The sequence below is a fragment of the Diadema antillarum genome, unplaced genomic scaffold, assembly GCF_040938485.1.
Source record: "Diadema antillarum isolate AM-2024a unplaced genomic scaffold, OU_Dant_1.0 scf00000009, whole genome shotgun sequence".
NCBI classification, from domain to species: Eukaryota; Metazoa; Echinodermata; class Echinoidea; order Diadematoida; family Diadematidae; genus Diadema; species Diadema antillarum.
In genome coordinates this window covers 1,475,570-1,492,904 of record NW_027270898.1, presented here as the reverse complement: position 1 = coordinate 1,492,904, position 17,335 = coordinate 1,475,570, and the positions used below count along the sequence as shown (strand labels likewise).

General features: G+C 38.1%; 1 protein-coding gene across 1 annotated transcript in view; it reads left to right on the top strand.

The window, feature by feature from the left end:
- LOC139719684 (uncharacterized) overlaps positions 1–17,335 on the top strand; it is an 82,933-nt gene that overhangs the window by 40,748 nt on the left and 24,850 nt on the right. The window contains exon 5 of the mRNA XM_071631086.1: positions 16,689–16,776. Within this exon, the coding sequence (XP_071487187.1) occupies positions 16,689–16,776 (88 nt within the window). The remainder of the gene's footprint in view (positions 1–16,688; positions 16,777–17,335) is intronic.

The following is a 17,335-nucleotide window of genomic DNA, read 5'->3' as shown; positions in this document are numbered from 1 at the left end:
CAGTGGCGCTGGAGCAACTTTGTTTGACGCATGCAGCACAGTTCTTGGAGCACCATTTGCTGGGGATAGTGAGGTCGATTCCCTCAACCTCGCCAACGATTCTGTCCATCGCGACCATCGCGAGTCCTTCTAACATTTCAGCGAAATTAAATTTTCAGAATGGTAAGTTCGTTATCTATAAATTTACGCATTTTTACTCTGTGTACTGATTCCGTCCTTTGTAATCTCGAAGAGAGAGAGAGCTCGACGCAGTGTTGCTTTTTGTTTCCTTCTTGTTTGAATACATATAATACAAAAAATGTCTCTATTCGTTTTATCATTCTTTATATTTGATGTAATGTGATTAACAATATACTCCACAGTGTGGATCGCTGTAAAACTGTCAAAAGTAGACATGTCAGTGATAAAAGTGTCACATGGGTAAAAAATGTCGGAGTTTGAAGAAAAAACAAAATACATTCAGGTAAACAAGCTACAATGTTTTATGATTTTGATATTTGTGTTGGTGTGTGTAATTACGTAAGGTTATAGTGTAAAATATCGGTAGGTTTTGAAGTTATATAGGTTTCTAAATTTTACAGGGTTTACCGAACAGTGAGACTAGTCGCAGTTGTATATAATCATGCATTATATGGCATGCATATCACTTCATTTCAATATTCATTTTGAAAAAAAAAATGTGGATTTTCAAAACTAAACGTCCATGTATGGTCACTCCGTGTAAAACTCCGCCCCAAGAAACAGCGTAAATAACAAGAAAGAGAATGTAGTATACTGCATCAACGTCGGACACAAACTTTGAAATAAGAAGAATGTTATATTTTCGCTGATCATTGCAATGCAAATGAGATGATGCCAGGATTATGCGGATTTATTTATTATTTTGAGAAGAAACAACAGCATGTTATTATCAAATTATCACTCATCAACTACAACGACCTACCTTGACCTACTTTGTCACCATAGCTCATTGAAACTCTTCAATGATATGGTTGGAAATACAGAATTATTGTCTTTTTTTTGTCATTGTATTGAATTGAAATTTTGTGAAGATTTGTGTGCAAGTCAGTGGGAAACTTTCGGGATAATAACATCATCAACCAGTCTAACTTGTTGCGTTGCGTGACATCATAATTATGATATTATGAGCTTTTGGTTATAACTCTCTCCCCTCAGCACGGGAGTCGCATTTCACTTTGGTAATGAGTTGTGAACGAAGAATGTTATATAGAACATAATATTCTTTCTCTTCGCTGGCACCCCCCCCCCCCCCCCCCACCTTCACATTCATGGTATGATAAAAACATTTCTGCTCCGTGGTATTGATTCACTCTGCCATGGCAACCCGAAATACACAAGATATCCATTCCATAGGAAAATTATATTGCTCACAAGTTAGGGGAATAATCCATATAATAACTTATTGATACTGCATCGCCGCACATGAATGCACACTCTTGGAGTACACAGATTATGATTGGATGTCATTTGCGGCGCAACAAGGCAGCAGTTATTCCATTGCAAGGCTGTTCGTTATGAGACTGGTGATCATTAACAAACGAAATTAAAGGCCAGATAGTTAGGGTGCGCGTCATGAGCTTGACAGACACGAGTCATACATTGCAGTCCACGAGTCATAACACAACTCACGAGTCATACAGCTCACCAGCTATACAGTCTAAGAGTCATACAGCCCACGATTCATACAGCCCACCAGTTATACAGCCCATGAGTTGTACAGCCCACGAGTCTTACAGTCGACGAGCTGTACACGAAAGTGAACAAAGCCCATGATCTTTACATGAAGTGATAAAGGCCCACGAGCTGCAGTATACGGTTCACCAGCTCAACACTACGTAAAAAAGGTTCACTATAGACCGACATCACAATAACAGGGCTTGCTCCGTGAGTATAATGTACACAGCGTCAGTCTCTTGAGTCCTGAGTCCATAATGGAAATAGCGTTAATATCATTTCATTCATTCCGTTTCCAACAAAATGCATTTACAGTGATACGTATAAATCGTTGTACAAAATCAATGCAATGTTGTGATAAAGGAACTACTATGGACTGAAATGCAATAATATACCGTGACTTTTATAGTTATACCAAAACAAAGTTGTTGCGGAAATTAAGGGAACTGCTGAAAAGCAGGACTTATAATTTAATTTGCAGTCCCCTCATGAACAATACTAGTAACCAATATCAGTGACGGACAGTCCCGTTTTTCCGAGATTGCGAATTATGTCGGAAAAGCGGGATTTTGCACAGTCATGAATTATTCATGCGTTGCCTCTCGGTTCGGTGCGTGTCTCGCTCCTGTACAAAGTGAATGGGCTTGTTCCTCCTCTGTGAGACGTGTCGGTTTAAAATAATCACCTAAAATAATGCGCAAGGTAGACAATTCTAATTTTCACTTATGTGTTATATCAATAAATAACTTCTTAATAGCGACCATGTTTAATTTTGATCAACCCTGCGCAATTTTGGCAGTGAATGTTTAAACACAAGCATCGTTCAAATCAAGCGGTTACTAGCCTCCTTTCAGGAATATGTGAATTTGCGATCATGCATAGCCCTGTAGAGGGTACGCATGCACAATACGGACACGTTAGAGACAGTGCTACTCAGTGAATATGAACTAACAAAAATAGGTAAATTGCCTAAAAAGGAAAGGAGTGACACAGGAGGAAAAGACATATGCAGTGTAGGATGTTTCGTTGTACAACTGAACCATACATACACATCAAATGTGAAAACTTGAACATTTTCTTAATCACTACTCCCAATGGTAAACAGTGCCTTTAACTCGCCGGGACTGCCTCCCACAGTGGTAGGGTTGGGAGACCCGCTGCGATTGTACGGTTTATACCACGGGCATGTTTATGCTTACCCCGTACTCAAGCTATAGAATTCAGATAATCCTTCAAAAGCTTGGCATGATCACTAACAGTCTTAATTGATGCCACTAAATCAATATGTGACAAGCACAATTCCTGCCGAAAACGAAAACGGGAGAAACTTGAATGGAAGCTACAGTATTAATGGAGTATGGTGTATAAAGATGGATGGTGGCAGGAAAGTATAGGCCTCAGAGTCATGCGACTGAACTATTTTCACTTGTCCAGAATAATGAAAGAGTAACTTCATTACCTCTTTCAGTAAGCTTTTTTTTTCATGAAAAAATGTAATTTGGAGTTTGGTTTCCTTTGAATATTAGAGAGGATAGCACATGGACACAGCCAAAACTTAACCATATAAATAAAACCAAACTTTTTAACAATTTTAAGGAAGTGTCCTATTTTCCTCCAGCCTTCATTTCTCGATTTTTCCCTTCTTTGAGTTCTCATATTGAAATGTATGTTTGCTTGTGTGTTTTTTTTTCTTTTCAAACTTTCATTCAGAGTCTTGATACTGAATGTAACAATGAAAATGGAAAAGAAACAAAAAATAGTGTTTAGCATGGTAATTCATCTTTTCTATAGCAGTTGGTTATCCCATCACTATCAAGATCCTAAAACTTTGTTGCTGAAAATATCGAGTGCGCGTCACGAGTTCGACAACCACGAATCTTACAGCCTACGAGTCATATAGCCCATGAATTCTACACTAAGTAAATAAGGCCCATGAATCCGACACTGGGCAAATACGGCCAAAGAATTCGACGTTAAAGGGATAGTACAGTATTGGTGGAGATGAGAATTGGGCTTTTAAATTTTTGCGAGATACCAGGAAAACACTTATGATATAGCACAGAGCATACCATTTTAAGAGGAATGCAAAGTTTATTTGATGAAAATCGGGTTTGGAATGGCTGAAACATCCAAAAACAAAGTAAAACAAAGCGATCGTTACAAAGTATGGGTCCCACACTTTATTAGAAACGCTTTTTTTTTTTATATCTTGGCCATTTCAAAACCAATTTTTATCAAATAAACATTGAATTCCTCATAGAATTACATGCTCTTTCATATTTCATAAGAGATTTCTCATTATCTCACCTAAAAATGTTAGAAACCTGAAATTAGGTCTCAACCAGAACTGTACGATCCCTTTAAGCAAAAAGGTCGGTAAATTGGCACCTCGTCTACACCCACCCTGTCCACTGTCCACCTAGTCTAATGCCATCTCGTCTAAACTCACTTCGTCTACTACCAACTCGTCTACCAACCATTTTGTCTATATGCCAATTAGTCTAATTGTCATTTCGTCTACTAGCCATTTTATCTAATGTCCAATTTGTCTAAGTCACATTTCGTCTAACACCCATTATGTCTATTGACCATTTCGTCTAGTAATCATAAGGTCTATGAATAGAATAGTCTACAGCTCATTTTGTCTAATAGCCAATTGGTCTACAACTCATTGTCTAATAGTCAATTAGTCTAATAACCAGTTAGTCTACTGCCAACTAGTCTACTGCCAACTGGTCTACTCCCGATTGGTCTAATCCCAACTGGTCTACACCCAATTGGTCTAATCCCAACTGGTCTACACCCAATTGGTCTACTCCCAATTTGTCTACTCCCAATTGGTCTACTCCCAACTCGTCTACTGCCAACTGGTCTACTCCCAACTGGTCTACTCCCAACTAGTCTACACCCAACTGGTCTACACCCAACTTGTCTACTGCCAACTAGTCTACACCCAACTGGTCTACTCCCAACTCGTCTACTCCCAATTGGTCTACACCCAACTGGTCTACACCCAACTGGTCTACTGCCAACCCATTTACTGCCAACTCGTCTACTGCCAACTCGTCTATACTGCCAACTAGTCTACTCCCAACTGTCCGGTGTTCCCCTCCCACTGTAGGAACTTTTTGCCAAAATGAATGACGAAAACACCATGTTAAGTAGGTTCTACAGGTATATTATTATACGTTTACTCTGCTGCGAAATAGAAACAACACTCATGCACATTACAATCACACAATTAAAATAATCAGATGCTTTAATGCGGGTGCAACGAAGAAACAGACTAGTGGGGCAGACGCAAAAGTATAAATCAGTTTAATTAGGCAATTTGTGTAAAACACGAAAGCCCACTATGCAGGGCATGATAAGGATAATGATGCGATATTAATTATCTATGGCAGAGTACAACTACGGAGCTATATAGACACATTACAACGGGAAACTTCAGCCCCTGTACATGGTACATTTCCTTCCAACACTCCACACCAGCGGCGTGAAATGAGGAAGGTCATTTTATAAGGGAGGGGGGGGGGGGGGCAGAGATGATGGAAACGCGACATTATACGAAAACAAATCATGCAGTCGAACGTGCGCGCATACACACGCAAACACAAACCCACATAATGTGTGTACATAGCTTCTAAGGAAAAAGTGTAAAAATTGAGCTGTGCATTCTGAAAACAAGTCAGAAAAGTGGCTTGTATAAAAGGATGATGTGTTCTTCTCTATAAATTTCCATATTTAGGATCGAAGGCATGATAACAATAATGATTGCTATCACTCATGGTTCCTTCCCCATTCAGCATAGAATGCGAGGGCGTCTACACATGTTGGGAAAAGGTATGGAAATAACACTTGGAAATTGACAACTGAACTATTTCGACAACAAGTTGTTGTGAACATTTTCTATTCACTGTCAGCATAGAGGGAAGTGAGCAAGCGCCTGAGAATGTAGATTTTCATTCGCAATATTTCTTAGATGAAATATTAAGCATTTTGACAACCTCCCAATGAGCATCATAACAAGTTTGCATGGTTATGTAGAAATATATTTACTCTCTATCTTCTTCTCAAATTGCCAGTGAAGCAAGCGAGCGTTCAGAGAAAAGATTGTTTTCATGTCCAGAAGAACGGAATACTGTCTTCTGTAATATATTTTCAACAAACAATTTTTTTTTTCAAAAAATAATTATTCAGTCAAAGGCATGCAATCCAGGTATAAAAGTGACAATAATAAAAAATGAAATTACATTATTACGGTATCTGAAACACGATGATTTTGTGAACGTATAAAATAACTTGATTTACCCTACAGAAAAGCCAATTTTTTAAATAGAAATGGATTTTTTTTTCTTTTTCTGTAATGTGCTCTTCAGTATTCCCGATTTGCTGCAGCACTGCATGCACGCAAGGAGGGGAGGCTTAAGTAGTTACTTTTTTCTTTAGAAGGAAAATAAAATATTCAGCATCAATAAATACGTGATTGGAAATTGTTCATGCTCTCATCTTTTGTCCCAAAGAAAACTATAGTTGTAGTAATTTCAGAAATAAATCTATTGGTGATTGGGCAATCCCAGAAAAGATGTAAAATTGTCTCTTTGGCACCTGAACAAAGACTGCAAACGTCGGTCCGGGATAATAAAAAAGAAGCTTATTTACACCAATTATTATTCTATTCAAAATTCTACACTGAAATTGTCTAAGTCTTTGATTAAGTGTTGATTGAAATGGGATCAAAGAAATATTTCCCCAATCTGGATTTCCATTTTTCTTCTGATTTAGGAAGCTGAAATATTTTCTCCACCTTTTTATTATGTGTGTATTTACATACTTTATCTATTCTTAATAAACTTACAACAATATGATTTTTAAAGATTGGAGTTCTGTGACTCAAGTTCTTCATATTTGTAAAAACAAATTCGTGCAGGTGATAGTTCTTAAACTCTATATTCAATATACAAAAATCCATTGAGCAGCGCGGGATATATCATTTCCTTGCCTGGAGTGAACGGGATATACACATCTATAAGGTCCTCTGGGCCCAAAATATATTCTGTTGTCTTTTACATTCGTGACCGCCCGTCTAGGTATGTTTAGGTACACAGAGCGTGCCGCGTAAAATAACCCCAAAATGTTGCATGTTTTGTCGATTTTTATGCGGATTTCATATGGGTTTGATGCTTTGAAATGCACACTTTTCCTCAAGTCACAAAATGATATGTATGAGGCGATGATCAAAAGGGGCGTGTTCGCATCCAGGGCATGGACTAAAATCGACCCTTTGCAAATTCGTTTTGTTACGATTTTTTTTTATGCCTCCGCCACGAAGTGGTGCCGGAGGCATTATGTTTTCGGGTTGTCCGTCCTTCCGTCCGTCCTTCCGTCCGTCCTTCCGTCCGTCCGTAATGAATTTTGTGGACAGGTATTACCCAATTAAGATTCTTTGGTGAAAGTTTGGGGTCATGAGGTCAAAAGGTCAAAGGTCAAAAGGTCAAGTAAAATGTTAAAATTTCACTTTTTTCTCTGTATCTTGGAAATTGTTCAAAGTATCTTTATGGAACAAAGTATACATGCATGTACTGACTGTCAGTAGTTAGCTAGGGAATTTGGGGTTTATGGGGTCAAAGGTCAGGGGTCAGAGGTCAAGGGCAATACTTCGAAATTTTACTATTTTTCTTATATTTATGCAATGCCAGCAGGATTATTTTTTTTTTAAACTTAATGTATGCATGTATATTACCCACTAGAGATTCTCTGGGATTTTTTTTTTGCCAAGAAGGTCAAAGGTCAAAAGGTCAAAGATCAAGTGAAAGTGCTGAACTTACTACTTTTTCCATATCTCGGAATCGGCTCAAGTAATCTTTAAACTTAGTACATATTTATGTATCTTCTGCCTGACAGTGAGTCTCTTATGAATCAAAGGCCAGATGAATATGATAACAATTTACTGTTCAATACAGAAATTGCACTTTTTCTCCATACCTTGAAAATTACTCAAGTGCGTAAACTTATGAAAGGGTCAAAGTCGAAGTTAAAGTACATGCTCTCCTATTCATCCAATTAAACATAGGTCAAGGAAGGTAAACATTCGATGCATTTGTGACAAACATGTCATTTTAATATTTTACCAATTTTGTGAAAATGTAATCACACATTGTCCACATGTACTATAGACCTATTAGGAGAATCGTGCATTATGGCGGAGGCATACCAGTCGCCATAGCGACATTTCTAGTTTCTTTCTAAACTGATACCCATTGCCAGCCCCCCCCCCCCCACACACCCATCCACTGAAAACTCATGGATTGAGATTTTTACCAAACATCCCTCTAGGAGTATCTGATCCTTCAATTCAACTAATACTTATTGTAGCTTAAGGGTATAGGTAACTCTGGTATCGTATTAGAAATATCATTTTTTTGCTCAAAATACTTTTGTGTATACTGGCCCAAGTTTCTGGAATCCCCTTGATAAAACCATAACTGATTCTCTTAGCCTCCCATCCGTCAAAGCAAAATTAAAATAATTCCTTATAGCACCTTATAAATCTCATCAGCCATAATTAACCCTCGGCTGGTACCTTTTTCTTGTACGAGTTTTCTATTGACCCTCGTTTTGTTTGTGTGTGTATAGGCGTTATCTTTTTGTACTTTTTCATTACCCCCTCTCATGTGTTTTGTTCTTTGTCCATGTCTATGTTCTGTCTTGTTCGTATTCTTCAGCACTTCTTCTTCTTTTTCTTTGTCCTTTTTGTTAGTTTCTCATAATTACGCAGTCCTTGACCATTGCCTGGTTAATCACAGCATTGCTGTGGTTTCCTACCTCCGTTCATTAATATATTCCGCGAATCCACACGTTTTGGTAAAGTTGTTATGCCTGTATAGTGTGTGATGTAAGGTTACTACAGAAAAGGGTAACGTATATATTGTTAGTTCAATCTGAAAAAGTTTTTTATCCTATATCACAACTAACATTTAAATCGTCGTGTGGATGAACTATAAAACGAATGCGCGAATTGAGAACTCACAATTTTAATATTCAACACTGCTTTTTTCGAACTTTGGGAACTTTAGCAGTATAATGATTCTGCAGATTTTTGTCCGAACATTGGCAACCGCCTGAAAATATGTTACTTCAATATCAGACAAATGTAACTAACATTCAAAGTCTTAAAGTGTCAACTATAAAACGAACGTATAAGGGACTGAACAACCAGTATTGAGGTATATACCTCATATATTTAGAAAAAAAAACCCACAAACTCAGAACTGAATCCTGAAACCTATCATTTGTAACTACGTTATCAACTTTAATTTCTCAAATTAAGAAATGATCATATTGCTTAGAACATTGGTGAGTTTTAGCATAAGATTGGTATGATTATAATGAAACATATACCGTAGAAAGACCTAGTTTGATTTGATAAATATTTCATGAACAAAAACTTGAATGAATCAGTAAATGTTACTTAAATTGATAGTAGTTGGACTCATTTTATACAACTTTTATTCTTAAAATTCCACTGCTAATAATGAAATAAACTCTAGTATTGGTTCATTGTGAACATAAATTTGATATCATCAAAGTTAAATTGCCTTGTATCATCAGTCTATGGAACAACATATATTTGGAAACATACGTTACTACATTATTTTGAAACATACGTTGCATTAAATAATGCTATTAGAAGTAGTTTTCAAGGCACATGCAATCAATTGAATGGTGATCGAAACTATTGCTTTATTGTCTAGCTTTTCTAAAGAAGCTCTGACTAGTTCTTGAACCTACAATACACTAGATTTTTTAGTCTAGTAAAAGCCATACAATTTTCATATAACTTAGATACTTACTTGTCGGCTTCTAATGCTGGGAAATGGGAAAGTAGACCAAATACGCTCCGACACTTGTACAAATGCATTGCAAGCTGTCTGTGGATATTACCGTAGATGGGTCACTTCATTATTTATTAAGAAAATTACTCTTTTAACTAAAAAAAAAAGACAAGGCCTACATTCATGGTAACGTATGTTTCAACACGTAAGTTACACGATGCGGTAATAAATAGCTGCTGAACAAAAATCGTTCTTTGATAGTTTGATTTTGTTGACCATCTGACTTACCTCTCACCAACTGCTAACTGATGAGATACATATCAGCAACATAGGTCTGTCCATATTGCCCTAAAATAGTAACGTAAGTTACATCTCTTAAATCTACGTTTCTATGGAATGTATTTATTTTGTTTTGGTAAGATACTTCTAACTTATGAATGGAAGTGCATGGCTAGCTGTCTTAACGAAATGTTCGATGGGCCAAATGAAGGAAAACAAACATATTTGCGACGATGGAAAGAAATTAAATCTTGATCTAAAATATGGTAACGTAAGTTTCACTATACATGTATACAATTGGTGACACATTTCATTTCATCCCTTCTTGAAAACAAAACATTTATATAAAAAACTTTGACTGTTATATAATGAAGGGATCATGTATGTTTACATTAATTAAGTTTTGGGGCAGTGGCTCTTCTCTAAATTTTGGCATGATACGGAAATTTAGAAAATATTTGACCGGCGACACGTGGTATTTCATTACCACATCGGATGCCTTTCCTGATTTCTCACTTTTTGGCAGAAGGTCATTGATATTGATTTTATCTTCAAGAGTGAACCTTGTATAATAAATAAAACATCCTAGCGTGATCATTCAATGTCCAAAAGCAAAAACACGGGCGACACATATTTCACGCAATTGCGCCGAGATAGTGGGTTTGACCCAAGTGTGACTGAGGTATAAGGGATCACTGCTATGGGGTCGTTCTGTCCGAGACTCTGTCCGTCCGTCCGTCTGTCCGTCTGTCCGTCTGTCTGTTACGCGTTCAAATCTTGAATTTCTAGGTGCCATTAAGTGCTCCAATTTCAATCAAACTTGGATGGAAGATTGGTAATACAGACTTAATATTTTGAGGTATACAATGGTCAACACAAGGTTCAAGGTCACCGCAAGGGGTCAATATCCTTTTTTAGGTCAACGTTAAGTTTTTTGAGCAAGTTTCTATTATGGCCCATAACTTTGCATCCATTTACCCAATAATTGGGACTTTTCATGTTTACGTTTAAAGTTGTTATTTATTCAAAAATAAATCAAATGTTACATCACACAACAGTTCAGTTTCTCTCCATTTTGTGTCAATCCTCTTCCTTACAAAGCAGATTTCCAAAACTCCATTCAAACCATACACACTTCATATACTTCATGTATAACTCAGCACAAACACACACACACACACACACACACACACACACACAAAAGACCTGTTATTTCAAATTATAGTCAACATTCACGAGAACAACAACTAAAAACAATACGAAATTTCCATGACATTCATTTATTCATGTCAAATTCTAAATGTACATTTAATATCGGTTATATGCACATACCACCATACGTCTACGAGTATGTCTGCTAGTAATTACAATCAAGCAATCACAAATCAGCATTCAAATACCGCACCTTGCCATCGTGTGATAACAGTCTTTCGCTAAAGGATATTGGTAAATTGCTAATTTTGTGAATCAGTAGAATGATCTGAACATTGCGTCTTATGGCCACACTCTCTCGAAGGTTACCGAAACAAAGAGGTCACCCCGCCACTGGACAACAACCTACTGCATCTCTCTCAGTAACCACATCCCAGCACTACATACATGTAAACGTAAACACACACACACACACACACACACACAAACGGAACACAGTATATACGCGAGCATCCCGTGTCATCCATCCAACTACACGCCCACATCGCGCGGATCGTTAGTACCGTCACTAGTGTACCAAACGCAATGAAAATCAAATTACTCGATAATTCCTCATTCGGGATCCCGCCAAGATTGCTGCATGCATGCGCACGGAGGTACGGGTGGACTGGGTGGTCGGTCGAAATGTAATTCTGTTTCGTATGACTGACAATTCGTTTGTGATGGAGGATTGTAACTGAGCTAGTTTATCATTATTTTGTTATTTTACGGACAGAATGTAGACTGGATACTAGTAGTCATGTCTCACCATTGATTAGTCTGTCTCACACAAACGGAACACAGTACTAGTATACGCGAGCATCCCGTGTCAATCCATCCAACTACAAGCCCACATCGTAACAACTATATAGTCTAATATTGATTTTGTGCTAATCAAGGGCAGGGTTTAATATGAATAGTTCATGACAGTGAGACGGACGGGACACTAGACAAAGTGGTATATTCATTATTAGCATGACCAGATGGAAATGATCAGTTTGGGTAAATTGTTGAGAGTAAAACTATATCAGTTGGGAGTACACCAATTGGGTATAGACGAGTATAGACCAATTGGGAGTAGACCAGTTGGGAGTAGACCAGTTGGGAGTAGACCAATTGGGAGTAGACCAATTGGGAGTAGACGAGTGGGGAGTAGACGAGTTAGGAGTAGACCAATTAGGAGTAGACCAGTTGGTAGTAGACCAGTTGGTAGTAGACCAGTTGGTAGTAGACCAGTTGGGAGTAGACCAATTGGGAGTAGACCAGTTGGGAGTAGACCAATTGGGAGTAGACCAATTGGGAGTAGACCAATTGGGAGTAGACCAATTAGGAGTAGACGAGTTGGGAGTAGACCAGATGGGTATAGACCATATTGGGTATGGACAAACTAAGGGTTGGACGATATGATAACTAGACAAAGTGAATGTAGACTAAATGACTTGTAGACGAGGTGGGAGTAGACTAACTAGTAGTAGACAAAATAAATATTAGACGACATGGCAAATAGACATTGTGAGTGTAGACAATTTGGCTATTAGATCAATTGTTTTGTAGACGAAATGCTCCTTAGACGAGTTGGGTATTAGACAATACGGGTAGTGGGCATAGTGACTATTAGACAATATGGGTACTGGACAAAACGAGTTGTAGACCAAATGGGTATTAGACTAATCGGTAATAGACGATATGCCAGTAGACCAATTGGAAAATAGACATAGTGGCTGTAGACGAGGTTACTATAAACCAAAAGGCCCACAATATAGGCACATTAAGGCTCGTGACGTAATACCGGTTTCGTGGGCCGTTTTTGCTCACTGTCGAACTCGTTGGCCTTGTTTGCCTGGTGTGGGACACATGGACTTTATTTGCCTATAAGTGTCGAACTTGTGGGCTGTGTGACTCATGGACCTGTTTTTTTTTCCAACTTCGAACTCGTGGGTCGTATGACTTGTGGGTGTCGGTGTAGTGGGATGACCCCAACATATTCTGCGTGGCCTTTAAGACGTTCTTTGATAAATTGTGTTCTGTTCTAGTAAAGCAGGGCGTGAATACAGTGGGGAAGGCAGACAATTAATGTAATGGAAATATCTGAGTACACTCCATATCAATGTAACAAATAAAAAAATAAAAGGATTAAGCAAGTTACAGACCTATGGCACTGTGATGGAGAGTTTTATCTCAAAACGTGCTAACTCCATTTTTGTTGACTTGAAATATTTGCAATTAATGATGTTAAAAAAAAAACGAAAGTACTGGGAAAATATCCTCAAGAATATTCTTTGTAATGTTTCAAGTGAGGTATCACTAGAAAGTTTGTTTTTGTGTTGTTCCTTGTTTGTTTGTTTGTTTGTTTGTTTGTTTTTTGGGGGGGAGGCTCTGTCTGATGATAGACTTACATTATGTTTGAAAACGGCGCTCAGACAATTTTGCGATGAAACTCTTTCATTTATTTCTCCCATCATTATCAAAACCCTAAAACTGTGTTGCCGAATATGTCTGCGCTATACCTTTAACATGTTCTCTTTTATAATATGGTTCTCTCTTTTGATGATTCAGAGTGTGCAATTGGTGGGGGAAAGGAATCAATCAACGTAATGGAAATAGCTATAACACCATGCATGTCCCTCATTTCCACTTTTCGTCAATTATAATTGTTCATTAAAAGTTTCTATCATACTTTTTTTGATTAGATATGGATCGACAACGCGAAGTCCTTGGAAGCTGTATAGTTGGAAAATTTATTCTTAGTGAATCCTATTTTTTCTAGTCTCACGCATCACAATTAGCAGCAATGTAGTTATATCATGCATAGCAAACCGCTACCTCGTTTAAGGTCGTGCATTATTTTGTATGATATACGTGTATTATGAACACTGCGAGAGGTCCAAATACGTTGAAAATGATGTACTTGCCCAAAGACTCCTGCATGCATAATTATTTTCTTATGACATCCAAATATTAATATCATAATTATAATCCATTTAGTTTTATACTGGCGTGAGCAGGAATGAGAAAACTTATAATAATATGACCCATTCAGACACCCTCTTTTTGGTAAATTCTGGAATAATAGGCCTGTCAGCTCTAAGATCTGTATTATATTATCTACGACTGACGATAAGTCTGGTTCTGCTATGAGATACACTGTAATTAATACACTTCAACACTTCGTGAGTTTACTGAACAAAAAATGCAACTCTTATGCTATTTATTTTTCCAACAAAACTTAATGAACAAAAAAATATATTTTTACAATACTTTCCCACAAAAAAACCTATTACAACTGCGTTCGTATTTGCACCTAAGAAATTATAAAAACGTTCAGGAGCAATCCAATGAGATAATATAATATGCTAATAAATCCTTTCCTCATGTAAACACATCCTCGACTAATCTTATAAACACATCCTAGACCCGGGTTGAATAAAATACCTGTGGTTCAATACTTTACTGTGCGCACGTGTGGTTTCAATGTATACTGTCCGACGGGAATGGGGGGGGGGGGTGTGAACTAGTCTGTGCGGTAATGCAGAAGTTGCCTGGATAATCGCGATGTCGAGGATGTCGTCCGGCTGGCGGGAATTGTCGTCGTGTCGACCGAGATGCTACCGCTTGCACCGGAGGACTACCAAGGAACGGGAATTCTGTCAGAGTAGCGGGAATTGCCCTCACGCTAACCGAGATGCCGTTGAGCTAATGGTGATGCCGTCAATATGATGCCGTTGAGTTACCTGACGGTGATTCCGCCGAGCGTATTTGCTATGCCGTCGAGATAACGATGCTTCCGTCGAGATAACGATGATTCCGTCGATGTAGTGATGATTCCGTCGAGCGTATTTGCTATGCCGTCGAGCGTATTAGCGATGACGTCGAGCCCAGCTCGTCGGTGTCGATCTATATGGGGATATTATAACCACCTCTCATAACATTATATATTCACAGGGTAATCTCAATCATGAACCACAGTTCAATTCTTCCTTATACTTAACCAATAATGCTCCTGTATACTTCCACCATGACAACAGACCTATATATACATACTACAGAAACAAACCATCGCCATGTACATACTCATAACTCACTTAACATATAAACATGACAGATCCTCTCATATAAACTATCTCAATCAAAAACCAGCTAAACTGTATTCTCTTAACATATATCCCTTTCTCATTATAACTAACCTTTAAATCCTTCAGCAACCAAAACTACATTCTAACTTATCACTTAACAAGCTTCTAACTTCATTCACTTTAGTTATGAACAACAAAACCTGGATTGTATTTTCCTGATACAACCATAGAAAACCAAAATACATTGTATCCACAGCTATCGCTGTAAATTTCACCATTCCACCTGAAACATTCACCTGCTGACTTGGCCTGTCTTCCTGCCAAACTACAACAAATCCTATTGCACTCTTATACAACATATCCAATCTGATATATAGCACAATCTTTACTCTAACATTCTTAATCCACATATTATTATAGTGAACCAGCAAACATAATATGAATCTCTATATAAAAAAAATAACAATAATGACAAACTCAGAATATTACAAAAACAAACTTAATACAGCTACAAAACTACTTACGTCTGATTTGGTGTTCAGACCCTCAAACAATGGTGAGGAGGAGACTTCAGCTGTTGTCAGTGCCTGCAGCATGTCTTGCGCGTACCTTGCCCTAATGCGTGGGGCTGCTGTGCCATGACTCTCCTGCCTGAAATGCAGCGCTGCGTTGTAGGCCGATCAGCTACCTCTCTACCCCTATCACCAGTGAGTTAGAAGAGCATGTCTTGCTCTGACAGATGTTCAGATCCAACTGATTTTTCCCTCCAAATTTACTTTCCTTGTCGCCTCTAATATAACTCCACCCTCTACTGTGCTTAAACTGGTTCCAACTAGCTTTCCCCTTTTTATTACCTGTCCCTTTTCTTTCCAACTAATTCCCCCTCTTGGCTTTAAACCTATCTATCCCAACTATCTCCCCCTAACTAACTACCTATTCTCTCCTACCAACTCTCCCTTTCTACATTAGCCATTCTACCCTGACTCCACTGAGCCTCCCTCTTTCTTCCACACTGTCCTTTCTCCCTAACCACTTCTCTCCACCTGGCTTGCCCGATTCTAAATTTCTATGCTGTTTACGCCTGCTGTCCCCATTTCCCACCTGATGGCTTGCCTGAACAAAGGAATCTCACACATTCCACACTCGCACTCTCAGTCACATCGTGACAAGGCCTATGATGCCCATTGACAAATAATTGTGTGCTATTGAAACTCTGCTTCGTGTTCAAAGTTTTGGAATGGGTTCACGACTTCTGCTTTTTTGGAGGTTTTGACCATGTAGATTCCTTATACAATATAGGACCTTGATTACTGACAAAAATCATTCATTTTACCTACAACTAATCTTCTCTTGATCAGAAATATGTTATAGTTTTGCTTCCACGCACCTTTTGGAATAGTTTGCCCTGCAATATCCAAGATCCTTACTTTTCAGTGTAAGCGACTTCTCGCACATTTTGTAAGTCCTGTTTTACTGTGCTCTTCGTACACTTGGTTTTACTGGTATGGTACTTCATGATTCAGCGTACGTCTTGAAGAATGTTTTTTTTTTTTCTTTTTTAGTGTCTCATCATCAAAAACTTATTCTCTCAGTGATTTCATTCGGACTTCTACAGGCACGTGTGTTGCCGGGGTTTTGTTGGTACGTGATGACCGGAGTGACTGCGCATGTGCTCCTAACAAGAGGTGACTCAATGAGGGCAGGTGAGTTAGAGGGCAAGAATGAAGTGTGTATCTTTTTCCTGGTTAAAATGTAATATGCTGTCGTCAAATGTAAATAACATAACTTTCATGTATTTCTCGACTGCCTGTGCGCCAAATATTGCCCGCGATGGTGTTCTGATTGCTGGCCGTGTTTTATACCCTGACTGGGAAAGATTCAACCAAATTCCTGTAGGTGCAGTAATAGATTCAGATTTAGCGTGGAAGAATCATTATGATAATGATTATATCTTTCAATGTCTCAAAATGAGTAGATAACAGTTAGCAAGCTGAATTACACCCCCCCCCAAAAAAAAAACCTTCTTCACTGTACAATGCGCTCTTTATATCTATGTTACCGCAATTTAGATAATTTTTCGGTAAAAAAAGGAGGAAATTTTCCCTCTTTTTATTCCAGACAAAAAAGGAAAAAGAAACACACACAAGCACACACACATTATATACCGTAGCAAGTATAGATACTTTATTCTACAAATTTAATAGGATTATTTTGGGGGATACTATTGCCTCAAGCACTATTTCTGTTGATGGTCTCACCGTC